The 14,993-nt window shown below is 39.3% G+C and overlaps 1 protein-coding gene across 1 annotated transcript in view; it reads left to right on the top strand.

Moving 5' to 3' along the window:
* The first annotated feature begins 7,934 nt into the window (after positions 1-7,934).
* Positions 7,935-14,993, top strand: part of LOC149870177 (uncharacterized) — a 100,148-nt gene continuing 93,089 nt past the window's right edge. Inside the window, exon 1 of the mRNA XM_090034498.1 lies at positions 7,935-8,075. Within this exon, the coding sequence (XP_089890624.1) occupies positions 7,935-8,075 (141 nt within the window). The remainder of the gene's footprint in view (positions 8,076-14,993) is intronic.

Genomic DNA, 14,993 nt, shown 5'->3' with positions numbered 1-14,993 from the left:
GCCTTTATGATGTTTGTGAGGTAACTTGTGCCAAGCCTCTTAGTCATTCAACCTGAAGTTGACAAATAAATTGGATATTAAAATGTTCATTATTCTCATCAAATTGATTCAAAATTCTATCTGCTTTTGGATCCAATGTTAGTAGATAACTGCAAAATTTAATGGACTCAGCCTCTATTTCCTTATAGATGTCTTCAGTGTTCTGAGGATCCAGCCATCCGTTGTTGCTTTGGGGGGGGGTGTATATATGTGTGTGTGTGTGTGTGTGTGTGTGTGTGTGTATACACACTCACATATACATATATACATATATGTATGATAAAAACCACATTTGCCTTCAACAGGGCTTGAACTGGGGAAGTGAGTGATATAATCTTCATTCCCAAGGAAAGCACCTCCCACTAGGAAATATCTGCTAATTTGCAAGACAAAAAGCTAATTACAAAATTAGCAGATCCTCAAAATACAGCTGTGCATAATTGGCTATCCTCTTTAGTCTGCTTTCCTTTCCCCTTCCCCCCTCCCCCATGTCCCCTCCCATATGGAATTATAATGCGATGGTTAGGGCAATAACTCAGCTGTGCAACACTTTCAAAAGGACAGTTTTCCTCAGAGCATGGTGTAGTAGTGAGCATGATCTCCCAATAGGTAGCATAGTCAGGTTTAAATCCCTCTTTTATGTAGGACACAGACTGAATAGGAACACAATTTATGGTGGATGAATGGATCTTTCTGAGTTATAAGAAGATATTTCTCTTTTAGACTGTCTACTTCATTTTGATTCTTATTTTCAATATAACGTTCAATCTATAAAAGATTTGGAACATATGAAAAGTATTAAAAAATCATTAAGGAAATAGACTATATAGAACTGTAATTCATTTTTTTTTTTAAGTTTCCTGCAGAGATACTGGAATAACCAAACAATTTTTTTGTTTCTCTTTTTTTTTTTTTTGGTGGTGACATACCTATCCAGCCATGTAGGACAAACGTTTCTTCATATTCCAGATATGAAGTAAACATTCAATACTATAATATGGACACTTCTTAAAGTATACCCCAAACTAGTAAAATCTAGTTATTTTCATAAAAGAAGGAAACTTGAATGTTTACAGTGCTTATTAGATTGTCTCAGACAAATTTAAATTAGCTCTAGAGAATGCTAATGATAAAAATATAGCCATTAGAAGTCAGTGGGAATGAAGCATCTCAGACTTCTTTGTCCAGATTCTGGATAAAGTGTCCAGGTTTCAACTCTGATTTGGCAAGTTTCTTACATGTGTTTACATTTTAAAAAATTGCTTTGCTGAATAGAGACCCAGGAGCTCAAGAAGTGATTTCCTAGCGCTTGGTAATTACAGTAATAAAAAAATGCAGGGATTGTATGGAGACAGTTCTTTGGGTAAATCCACTCTCTCTTTTTATACCAAATAAAATAGTTTGAAATATTTTTCTTTGCAAGCGTTCAGGTCCAAACATCCTTCCTTCAGGCTGAGGAAGTGTCTGCAGTTGGTCTGTGCTCTTCCTGAATGAAACAGAACAGAAATCAGAGGCCAGTATACATTCAAGAATGCCAGTCAGTGAAAATGTCATACAAAAAACTAGAACCCCTGGTTCCAAAATGATACCTTTTATTAGACCAACTGGAAAATGGCAAGAAAATTGTCCTTTTCTACAAGCTTTGAGGATCAAAGTCCAATCCTGACACAAGGAAGTTATTTTTACCTCCCTGCCTGCCATCTGACACCTCCAGGGATGGAATTCTACCTGACCAACACTTCAAAAAGCTACTCAGCACAGCTCACAAAGACACTCTTATGGACCTAGAGGGGCAGCCATCCATCTTCAGCTCCCTCTGTGCAAAAATGAAGTTTTTTTCTTACCTATGAGGACTTTTGACCATCTTGTACCATCTGCACTTTTCCCAGAGCCTGACAAAGGGACTTTGTTCACAAAAGCTTGCAGAAAAGGACAATTTTCTTCCCATTTCCCAGTCTAATAAAAGGTCTTATTTTGGAACCAAGAGTTCTAGTTTTTTGTATGTCTTTTTGTCTCAGACCAACACAGCTACCAAGTACACCCCTAAAGTCAATGAAAATGCAATTTGAGACAGTCAATGGGTGACAAACAGGTGAAGGGTGGGGAGGAAGGAATGTAGACCCAGTAGTAAGAATATAGCTGGTAAATAGTGAAGATGTTACCTGGGGTATGAGATGTTAGGCAGGTTATAATGTGTCATAAATCCCATCTCTATATTCAGTTCATGATGTTTTGTATCTAGTAGGTTGATAAAGTAAAGCTCATAGCCACATCTGCGCAAGGTGTTTTGTAAATTCCCTTTGAGGATTAGAACTGAGAGACTGAAGAAACAGTGGTTGTCACGGGAGAAATGTTTCCCACAGGTAATTGGATATTCTTGTCTTTGATAGATTTTCAGTTACGTTCATTCTGGTGTGCAGTTATGGTTTGGTTTCTCCTACGCATTTCCCTTCACAGCATTTGGCACACTGGATGAGATATATTTTTGGAGGTGTATGTATAAGATCCAGGAATGGTGATGGTTTTATTGTGGGCCGTAGTTATTGTGGGGGTGGTGGAGATATGTTGGCGGGTTTTACATTTCTTGACATGGCCTGGTCAGGATCCATCTGATGCGTTTTGGGCCATAGGAAGTTTGCTGGAATTGTATGGCAGTATTTACATACAGTTATACCAATTCACTTCAGTTCTGACCACTAACTTCTCACCATTTCCATTTGGCCTCTTCCAAGTAGAAACTAGGTGATTATTATATAGTAAAATTTAGCAAATGTTTCATAATGCTAATTTAGGGACCCAATACATGAACTCATTGGGCTATTCATTAACTGTCTTTAAATGTTTTATGAAATTACATCATATGGCTAGCTATATGTCAAATCATTGCCACAGCTCATATCTGAAATGGTTTCTGTTTAAATCTGTGTTTTACTTCTTTTCATAAGTCAGGGGGCCATATAAGCTTTATAAAAAAGGTATCAGAATACAAGGATAATTAATGACAATATTATATTTTGAATAATTTGAGGATGTTTGCTAATATGGCACAACTACAAATACAAAGCACTAGATCAATCAAATTTAGACTACTGTCTGACCTAATGACCTGTAAGGATATATTTAGACTGCAACAGCAGCATATCCTGGCCAATGCTCCCAGGTACTCCTGGATTATCCTTTCCTGTTTGAAAACTCCAAGCCTGGAAAAATGCCAGTGCAAATATAAAATATTCCAGTGCATTGTTCTGCAGTCACCGGCAAGACCATGGTCTCTGATAAGCTTGAGGGTATGTTGAGACTACAGATATATTTCTCAAATGCATTTTTGGATATAGGGCATGTAAGTGGGAGAGGGTATGCAGAATGCACTTGGAGGCATGCCAACTGGGACATATTACCATCACATGTCGATACACGTTAAATCTCTCATTATATCTTTCCTTTAGAATGAAGTGAGAATATTCTCTGTAACAATACTTGCTCCTCTTCCCTCCCTTTTTGCTAGGCCCCACACCTAAAGGTCTACACTACTTGACCATGAAGTTAGTTACACTGAAGTAATTCATTTGTAAAGAGCTCAGTGTAAAATATGATAAATAAGGTTATAATTAAACAACAATCTATTGAGAAATAGGAATAAGTGTGGCCAAAAATAAAGTGATCATTAAGTTGCATATCAACATTAAGCATTGATAAATGTGGAAAGAAAAAGTAAAGAAAACATTTAAAAAACAATCAAACAACCAAACAAACTCCAGCGTTTTACCAGAAAAGGAATTGCATGAGTATGACCTGGCTCCCCAGTATCTATATATCTCATGTGCTTCAGTGGGGCTTTCTGGTGCTTTTATATCTAATAGCTGATTCAATCAGCTGTTAGCTATAAGTGCCAAAAAGCCCTGCTGAAGCACACAAGCTATACAAACACTGGGTGAGCTGGGTCAAACTAACATGATTCCTCTTTTGGGCATGGGCTGCACTTGGTGCAGGGGTGCAGCAAGCTGAAAGTAAAGCACTGGTTTTTTTTTGTTTTTTCCCCACATCTATTAGCAGCCATACTGATATAACATTGTAGTCCCTGCACAGGAACCATCTTCCCAAAACTAAGTGACTTGAAAAGAGAATACCTTGAAAGATGTTCATGATAACCTTTGAAAATGTAAGTTGTATATACAATAGTGTCTAAAGCTGATTCACCAACTTGCTAACAAAACACATAGAAAACACATATTTATGATATATCTGTGGTTTGCAAATCATTTACCATCAAAGCTTTAATAATAATATCACATTTGCAATCCTGTTAAGGAGAATGAAAGGTCAAGGCTGGGTCTCAGTTTCCTAAGCCAACTAAAGAATATTATTTTTATATGAGCAATTTAATGAACTGCCAAAATATTTCCTTGTTAGCATAATAACCCCAATGTTATAAATAGTTCAGAGCTGAGAATTATCCCTTCATACCTGCTATGATTTAATAGCAATCTTTTAAAAAGATGGTTATGGTAGGCTGCTTTCTTTCCTCTTTATTTAACAGTTCCTGCTAAGACAAGAAAAGAGAAAACTTAAAGGAAGAGAAGGAAAGGGAATGGAAAGAATTCTACTGAGAAATTTATTGAGTAGAAAAGCAAACAAAAATCACAGGATTAACCTTATGGAGAAAATTCATTTCAAGCACAATTATTCTGATTTCTACAGCTTTCTTCAAATCACCATCTTTTCAAACCAACTATGAAATTAATGAAAGCAAGAAAGCTCTATAAAAAGAGCAAGGAAAGAAAAGTTCAGCTCAAGTCAACTGGAATCTTTAATTCTGAAACATTTTTCATGAAATCAAGTGTCATATTTCAATTTAAACCTTTTTATTTTTATAATCTTTTTATTTTAACCATTACATTCTAAAATTTAAAGTCGTTTCAACTTAAAAATACTTATTTTTGACTATTTCAAAACATTTTTCAATTGTTTTGTAGACGGAAATTCTTCAGTGCTAGCCTTTTTCCATAAGCCTTTCAGTTTCACTGAGTTGTCATTTTCTGGTGAAGAACATTTCATGAAGGTTATCTGACCAGATAAAGGTTACTGGGAACTTTTTTTATACCCACAAATATCTTCAGTGTCACAAAGATGATCCTGATTTATATTAGCACAAGTATTTATCCCAGAAGAAAAAAAGTCTACCAAATGTAGCACCTTAACATAGAATTCTTCTTCCTTTCATAAGTATTTCATCATACTGTTAGTTGCTACTGCCCATGTCTGAATTCAGCATAAGATAAACTAGACAACATAGCTTTGGATGACTATGGCATGCCTCAGGTAAAGCTATATGGCAGAAGGCTGAAGGAAATAAAACTATTGCTGTTCAAAAATGCAATAATGACATTAAAACAGATTGCCTAAAGTGTCTTATTGCTATCGTTACACAAATGATGAAAACAGACTTACACATTTTTGTAGGATTATTGGTTTTGGTATGACACATCTGACAGCTAATTATAAAGTTCCTGTTATGTCCCCTATAGAGCTTTATAGCAATTTCATATTTAGCTGCTTCTTATTTATAATTTATTTTGATAATGCAGGTCTGACAAGCCTCTTGCCTGAAGCAGGGTCTCTTCCACTCAGGCTCAGACTATCTGAGTTTTAGATAGGTACAAATTGGAAAGAAGAGTAAAATAAGCCTTCTCACTTCACAATCTGTGAAAACTAAGCAAAGCTACAATATAGAGAATACAAGAACATCTTCTCCTTATTGACATCAGCTATATGATGCTTTAAGTTGGAGGACCATAATAGTCTTGATGGAAGACCAAGATTTATGCACTTACTAGCAGAAATAACCAGCTGTGCAAAGACCTAAACATTTCGTTGTCAAAAGAGGTATAATAATCAAAATAGTTTCAAGAGCTCCTCTACAATGGCAGGGTTGTAGTGCTTGCTGTTATGATCTGTGCCTAAATGTTAAGTCAAAGTAAGTATTTTTTAAAATTGTTAGAAGATTATTCAATAAATCCAGATGTCTTGTATGATATATGTTTTACATTAAACACCAGCGATAGATTATTACAGAGTGGCCTCTCACTTGAAGGTCCAGGAGGCCACTCTGTAATAGGGTAAGCCAAGATGACCCAAGTTAAAATCATCCTCTACAGTTTTCTGATGTAGAAGACAGTGGAAGTCCTATAGCAGGAGACTGGCTACCTGGTTATATCCATGCCATAAGATACCAGGAGCCAGGGACTCCTGTAAGTGTAAGAACAATTCATTGTCCTCAATCCCTCAGTTCAAGTATCATCTCTACTATGCTTGATGGGACCTGAGATGACAGATTCATCCTGAGAAGTTCGTCTTTCCACAGGAGAGAGTAGGCTGAAGGCTAGGATTCCTCTTCTTTTCCTTCCTCTAGTCTCTCTCTCCCCTGCTTCAAGGACAAGATGTTTTACCTTGAAATAGGCTGCTTCTTGTTTGAGTTTGCAGCACCACTGGTCGTGGCCAGCAACACCTGATATCGCTTCTCAATGTCAGCATCTGTTTTCTTGAGCTATGCCTTCAATGTGTCATTGTAGCATTTCCTTTAGCTCTCAGACTTTTACTAAACTAGGAGTAGAGCTCTTGTTTTGGGAGTGGAGAGTGAGGCATCCCCACACAATGTCCGGTCCAGTGACATTAATGCTTGAGAACCACCAAGTCACTTCTGGTAATACTCGCTTCAGCAAGCCTGCTGACATTTGTGCAGCAATCTTCCCATTTGATGTGGAGGATTTTCTGGAGGCATTGTTGGTGATACATCTTTAGGCTCTTTAGATGATGATGGTAGGTCACCCACATTTCAGACCTGTAGAAGAGGGGATGGGGGTAATGACTGCATTGTAGACCTGGATCTTCTTGTCTTTCCAGAGACTGCAATGAATAAAAGATGCTGAAGGAATTTTACTTTTCAATGTTTATTCTCTGGGAGAAGTGGCGATTGAGTTATGGGAAGTGCTTAACTACCTCTAGGGTCTTTCTCTTAATGGTAATTTGGGGAGGAGTGGGTCATATTCGTGGCCCAGAGAAGGATAATAGTTCACTTCAATCTTCTCAATGAAGACAGAGAGGCCCAAAGTTTGGTGTGCACTGGAGGCTTTCCTTAGTGAAAGCAAGGATGGTGCAGTCTTCATGGGTTTTTATTCATTTGTTTTGGCGGGGGTTGTTTTTTTGGGGGGGTTGGGTTTTTTTTTTAGTACTTTTGTCTTTGATACGTCTATGAGTAGAATCTGAAAACTATTATAGCCCTGCAAGGGTCTGAATGAGCTCCAGCCACATTGGCTAACACTTTTTGTCCTAGCTACTTTGTCTTTATTTAAGTTTAAATGCTAGGGAACAGGTTGTAGCTATAGTGCAGGTGTGGAGGCCACAAGATTGCCTGAAGGGATGCCCCATATAAGGGTCAGGAACTTCAGGGCAGTACAGATCAAGAGCAATCTTGTCTGGGCCAGGAATGCCAGGGCCTGACAGAGAAAGAGAGCACTAGAGCAGCTTTGTTCAGTTCAGGGACCAAGGGGCTGGTATAGAGAGCAAGATAGGGCTGAAGTCCAGGAGCTCAGGGTCTGTAGAAGTAGCTTTGGGCTGACTGGGCTCAGCCAGAGGAAAAAGGGCTAAAGCTGGAAAGGGTGAAGCCTGTACAATGGCTCTGGGACTGAAGTGGCCCAGTGCTGGTATGGGGCGAGGAGGTCCCTGCAAAATGGCAACTGAGAGATATCTGCAAGGTATGGGCAAGGCTATGGGGATAGCTGGAGGCTATGATTGTAGCTCATAAGAAAACTAGAGTTGTCTTAAAAGGGGAATTTAGAGTTTGAAGCAAGAGAGCCTCAAGGATTGAAGTTTGGAGAAAAAGAAGCCTTGAGGGCTAGATGAAGAAAAAGATACCACCACCTCTGGAGTCAGCCTTCCCATTTACATCAGACGTCAAGGATGGATCCTTTGAGCCTGTCACGTATAACCATAAGGAATGGGAGATCTATAAACTAAGAATTATCTGCAAACCTTGGCCAGTAAGAGACCCTAGATCAGGTTTGTTGCATTGGATAGTACTCAAGAATGAGTGATGAAGCTGGAGAAGTGGTTGCAAATGGAGTCTATCTATAGAGAAAACTTGAAGATTGGGCAGCTGGGCCATTGAGAAAAATATCCAACGGTTGATAGGCTTCAGGTAAATGGTGCAATATTGTTGTCCTGTGGAGCCAGGCCAACTCTCAGGATCTCAAAATTGGGAGGATGAGACACAATTACACATATATACACACAAAAATCAATTATGCACATACACACACACTACCAACTCAGACACATACACATCCAACATTACCAGTCTATGCACATACACACCTATCACCAATTCAAGTACACACACACACTATACACACCAAAAATTAGTTGTCAATATCCACACACTCAATACCACATACACGGATCACTAACTCATATATCACGCACACAATGATATATACATTTGCCAGTTCACACACACAACACCCACCTACACATACATGCAGGTGAGTTCTTAACCTGGGTGGTATGGTGTCTATGTGTGTGCTTGGGGTACCTAGGGTAATCAAGTGTGAAAGATTTCCAGAAGGAGAGCAAGGAGGGAGACAGATGGGAGGATAAGATGAGAGAGGGAAAAATAAGACAGTGAGAGTGCCAATTGCCAGGATTAGATCCAGTAGACAGGAGGGGAAGCTGGGGTTACTTAAGGTCAAGTGGCCCCAGAGTTACTCGAGGTTACTGAGACTTGGGTTTACTTAGGGTTAATGTTCCCCAGGATTACTTGAGGTCACCTGGTACCCTGGGGTGGAAGCAAGGAAAAAAAGCCCAGTGGCAAGGAGGAGACAGCGAGGAAACAGAGAGGCAGAAAGCTTGGAGATGGGTCTGGAAACTGAGAGGCAGAAAGCTAGGAGATCAAGGATCAGGGCTGGGAGGTCAATAAGACAAAAACCCAACTCGGAGTTTCAAATTAACAGGTTTATTAAACAGACAACACACTACACAGCCGCACAAAGTTATTGGTTCCCGCACACACACAAGCACTCACATACACACCCACACAATGGTAGCAGGATAGAAAAAGGCTTAATGGAGGGATTGAAGTCAAGGTGTGTAGGGACAGAGTCCAGGTCCTTTGCTTGGGGATGGAAGGTGGGTGATAGCTACCTATCCTGGGCTGCGAGGTGATCCTTGATGGCCAGTCAGGGTCTTCTCCAGCAAGGTGTTGTCCAGAGTGGGTCACTGGCAGGGCCAATGAGTGGATGGGTGGTGTGGGATGGTGCTGGTCCAGATGGTGAGAGTGTCCCAGTGGGTCTGTCTTCACTACCCCTTTTTATAGGGGCAGACCTTCTATGCCCTAGTGGCAGGGCAAGGCAAGGTTGAAGCCTGGTATACTGAGCATGTCCACTCCAGGCAAGGACGTGCAGTTCAGTTGTCTGTGTTGCAATAGTGGGTTGGCTAATTTCTGTAGGGTCTTTGTCTTTCATATGCGGGGGTTCATGGTTCCTGGGTGAGTCAATGGTCCAGTTGTTGAGCTGATTATTCAGTACATGCCTCCTACCATTGTATCTCAAGCACCCTCATTCATCCCCATTCATTTGGAAACCAATTTATATGAGTCTGGTTAGACATGAGTCATAGGTTACACCCTGTCAGAGGACACAAGATGGAGGCTGGACATTCAAAATTGAAACTTTACGTAACTTGACATTACTTATGCTAAATCATATAGTATCAATTTAAAAAAAACAGTAAAAATCAGAAAAAAAGTAAATCACACAGTAAAAATCAATATAAACATAGTAATTATACAATATAAAACAGTAGATCAAAGAAGGAGAGAGAGAAAAAAACTTGCTACAAAATGCTAAAGCTTATCTTGTATCTTAACTTACTCATACCTATCTACAGGGAATACAGAGGGAGAGAAAAAGTCAGAAATAGTTGGGGAAGGAAGGGAATGCATTTTAAAATTAAAAAAAAAAAAACCTGGGGGTTTTGCTACAGGATGACTGGGAAAGAGGATTGCAAGACAGGCAACAGAGAGTACCTTTAAGTAAATGTGAAGTAAGAATCAGTGAAGTATTAAGGGGAAAGTCTGGAACTGCTTCATACAAGGTGTCTGGGCTCGATTTAGAAACTTTAATGGAGAAGTTACTAAATATGCAGATAAAACTATGAAGTGATATTTGGGAAGAGATGAGTTATTACAAATTTGCTAACCTATAAATTTGAGAAGATGAGTGTGGATGGCTGGAGGGTCAGTCATGAGCTCTGCAAAAGGGACTGAGATGCGAAGGTTGCAATATCAGTTTTCTCCAGAAGCAAGTGCTCCAGAATGGTATGGCTACTACATGGATATTTTGTTATTTCTGATTTTAAACTTCTTAGCTTTCTGTACAAATATTCTGTCATCATTAGTATCAGATTTTGTAAAACAAATGCCCATATCAAATAATTACATCATTTCATAGTTGAAGAGCATAAACATTACAATGACTTAGCATTTTAAATATGTGACCCCAGATTAACCCAGGAAAATGTTGACAATAGCGGAGGTGGGGGTGGGGATGGGATTTTTTGGTTTGTTTGCTTTTAATGTTGAGCTTATCATTGATGTGGGATTCTATTTTCATCGCTGCTTCTGGATGATGTTTCAGTTCAACATTTGTAATATCATCCATGGCCAGTAACATGTTCTGTGTAATGTTGCATTGATACCATTAGTCTGTTCTGCTGATGGATTCTCCAGGCTTTCAGGATGCTCTAGTTGTTTGGGGCTTATGTACTGACAATCATTGCATGCACCACTGCAGGAAGTACTCACTAAATGAATAAACCATGCTTCACCCACAATTATATATAACACCATATGCTATAGAGATACACAGGGTTATACTAACATAATCAGAAAGGCAAAGTGATTCTTCAGCCTCAAACTTAAAATTGATAGGTCTGCCATGCTAGGGAAAGTCTTGGAGCTCAATACAAATGTACAAATGTAAGAAGTATGTTATTTCTTTGAATTACAATGCTAGCTAGATGTCTGAGCTAAGATTAATGGAATAAATGGATCTGTGTCAACCTGGTGGAAGATAGCCAGTGGGGTCCCCCAGGATTCGGTACTTGGGCAAGTGCTTTTCAACATTTTCATTAGTGATCTGGATGTGGGGATCAAAAGCACACTGGCAAAGTTCATCAATCACACTAAGGTCTAGGGAAGTGTGGCCATGCATGAGGGTAGGCTGATGATGCAGGTGGACCTAAACATATTAGTCAGATGGGTGGACCAGAACCAGATGCTGTTCAAGACTGAGTAGTGTAACGTGTGCCATCTAGGGAGGAAAAATCTGTGACAAACTTACAGTTGTGGTGGTGCTACACTAGCTACCACCATGTCCAAAAGGGATCCGAGGGTCATAATTGAACATAAAATTAATATGAGCCACCAGTGTGATGTTACAGTTAGCAGAGCAAAACAAAAACCAAAAAAAAACACTTGCATGCATCAACCAAAATGCATTTCAAGCAAAATTAAGGAAGTTATTCTCCTGCTGTACTCAGAAGTGGTGAGGCTGCAGCTGGAGTATTGTGTCCAGTTGTGGGCACCGCAGTTCAAGAAGAATATGGAGAAGTTTGAGAAGCTTGAGCCAGAGGAGAGCCACTTGTATGGTTAGAGGCCTGAAGAGCAAGCCATATAAGGAATGGCTGACACACATGGGACTGTTCATCCTAGGAAAGAGAAGACTTCAGGGGGATTTGGTGGCAGCTTACAAATATATCAGGGGAGAACATCAGGGGCTAGGTGAACAGCTAATCACCAAAACACACCCAGGTAAAACCAGGAGCAATGAACATAAACTTCTAGAAAAAGGTTTCAGACCAGATATAAGGAAAAACTCTCTTACTGTTTGTGTGACCAGACTCTGGAATAGACTCCCAGCATAGGTGGTGCAGGTATTAACCCTGGAGATCCTCAAAAGGGGATCAGATGGACACCTTGCTGGGGTTATTTGACCCCAGCAGTCTTTCTGGCCCAGAGCGGCCAGAGTGATCACATGAGGTTCCTTCCAGCCCTAAGCTTCTGTGAATCTGGGAAACTGCTAAAACTTCTGAGTCATTGAAGAACTCCGATTGTCTTTTACTGCCATCAGTAGGTTACTAAAGCTGCCTCCATTATGATCACTTGCAATTCTGATTGTTATATGAGACTAATGCTCATGTTGCTTGTTTCCAATTCCTGTCATAAACAAGCATGTGATTTCTATACCTAAAATCAGAATGCTTCCCTTTTATAGCTTGTGAGGATGGACTTAACCTCATTTGAAAAATGTAATAATGAGAATTTTTTAGATGAACTAACTAAGATTAATATGCATGCAAAATATTTTGTAACTCAATGTAAGCCATATAACCAATTGATTTTTGTCCATTGGTTTTAATTATATTAAGCATGGGCACAGTCAAATTTCCATGCTTGCTTCAGATAAAGGATATAATTCAAAGAAAATGCAGAGTTTTAATATAAATGCATGCAAAGAAGGCAGAATTACACAGTTTTTTCAGAGTAAAAAAAAAACAAGAAGAGAAAAAGCATAAGTTTGTAAAATATGGTTCTAACAATGTGCAAAATGTATTGCAACTTAACACTCAGATGCATTGCCCCTGTAGTGAGCTGGCTAATTAAGAAAGACAAATCTCTTTCATTGTAATTACAAGGCATTATTTTAGCACACAAACATGAACTTGCCAATATTTAGATTTTTCCATATATAAAGATACTTTCTACAAGACACTTTCTACATATCCAAAGCATGTTAGGCAAGATAACATTTCATTATTCTCTGCCATCCAGTTACAGGACCAATTTGAAGTTATTTACTGTAGTATTCATATAGCTACAGATTTATAATATTTCTGAATTTCACTTTTCCCCTCATATTTATACTGCCCTAAAGTCCTGTTGTCTAAACTAAGGTGAATTAGATTATTTAAATTAAATTAGACTGTTGAAGGTTTTCTTTTCCTGTCCAGGGAAGTGAGAATATACACGTTTGCCTTTTATCTTGGCCCAGAAAGAAAGTAAGTAAAAAAAAAGTTCCTTTTTTTCCCCTTATGAAAACTAGCTTTTTTACTAAACAACTTTATAAAAATTGCTTCAAAAGATTTCCAAATATCATATGAGACACCTCTGCTGTCTTGAGATCAAGAGCAGCAAGAAATTATCTAATTGATAGCAACATTGATAACAATTCAGTATAAAGCAAGCATCCCCTGTTTGTTCTTCAGTATAGCTAGGGGTGCTTGCCTTTTGCCAGGAGTGTTAAATTCACCGGGAAAGAATGAGGAACAGATAAGCAAGAGGAAGTAGAACTATGACCCAGGGAATAGAATATTACTCTCAGAGTATGGAGTCATGGGTTTTGACCTTGATGCCAGCATACAGATTTTACATTATATAGTTACTATCTTAAAATAGTAGGACAGAAACAGCTCCCACTAAGTCTAGTCTGTAGCTTTATTGTTAAGGCATTCTCCTGAGAAGTAAAAGCTGCATTTTTTAAAAAATTTCCTTAAGGTAAGGAGGACCCAAAACATAGGTCATCCACTCCCTGGGTGATTACTCTAAACACTACAGTATTGGGCAACAGGTGGACATGATCTGCTCTCTCACTAGTTGGCATTAGGCAACAAGTAAGTTACAACACTACTGATTTAGGTCATAGCAGACCTCCAGAAAAAGTTAAAGTTGCTAGGTCTAGATCACAGTAGCTAAACTCTAGATGCATAGTATACCCATTGGGCTTTGTGCAGCCATTCCTGAGTGACCTGGGATCAGTTAGTCCTATCCTGTCTCTGTTTTCCCTCGGGCACCTTCATTGATAGTGTGTCACCTCCCCAGGGAAGTCCCTAATACTTGCCCGCCACATCTAGATGTCTGAGAGTGGGAGGTTCCCTCAAAGCTGAATTTGCTAGGTGTTGTCAATGGATGTTCCTGGGGATCCACCTCCTCTACACCCCTTCCATATGCCAACCAGTTGGATTCATTTGGATGTTAGCCTGCCAGAGCACACTGTGTGCCAGGCCTACAGAATGCCTTGATATGGGCTTCAAGTGTAGCAATATGTTCACAGTGTCTCACTACAGGCTGCTTACTTCACAGAGGTCCCTTCCTTCTGGGCTTGGCCTAGGATGCCTGAGCTGCGCTTGGTGGCCTTGATTGCTGCTTGGGCCTTCTGGGCCCTGGGCAGCCTAATAGCCTTTTGACCAGGAATTCACCAGGAAACTGGCTGAGGCTTTTAGTCATAGGATTGTAGGGAAGGTCCACTAACGGTTTGGAAATTGACTGAAGGAAAGGGAGAAAAAAGTGACTAAGTGGTCAGTTTTCAGGATGGAAAGAAGTAAGTGAAAGATCTATGTTGGGACTGGTGCTGTTTAACATATTCAAAAATTATTTGGAAAAGTGGGTGAGGAGTGAGTTGGCCAAATTTCCAGATAACACAAAATTATTCAAAGTGATAAAGATCAGGGCAGGTAATAAGGAATTATTGCCATGAGGGGTCAAGCCAATGCTCAGGATCTCAATATTGCACTATTAGACAGGACAGTGTGGTGTACAATTGCACATGCACACATAAAAATCAATTAAGCACACATACACAATAATTAGTCTAGGTTCATGCACACCTATCACCAGTTTAAGCCCATACACACTACACACACCAAATTTAGACAGAATCATTTACCAGTTACCAATACCTGCACATCTAATACACATATGTGGATTACTAATTCACACACAATGATATCTGTATATGTATATATGTGTATTCACTAATTTACACACATACTACCCACCTACACATACACACAGGTGAGTTCCTAAGTTGGGTGTTGTGATGTGTATGTATGTGCTTGGTGTATTT

The sequence above is a fragment of the Crocodylus siamensis genome, chromosome 2 (genome assembly GCF_052110815.1).
Source record: "Crocodylus siamensis isolate JL-2025a chromosome 2, ASM5211081v1, whole genome shotgun sequence".
NCBI classification, from domain to species: Eukaryota; Metazoa; Chordata; order Crocodylia; family Crocodylidae; genus Crocodylus; species Crocodylus siamensis.
This window is presented reverse-complemented; position numbering and strand designations above follow the sequence as displayed.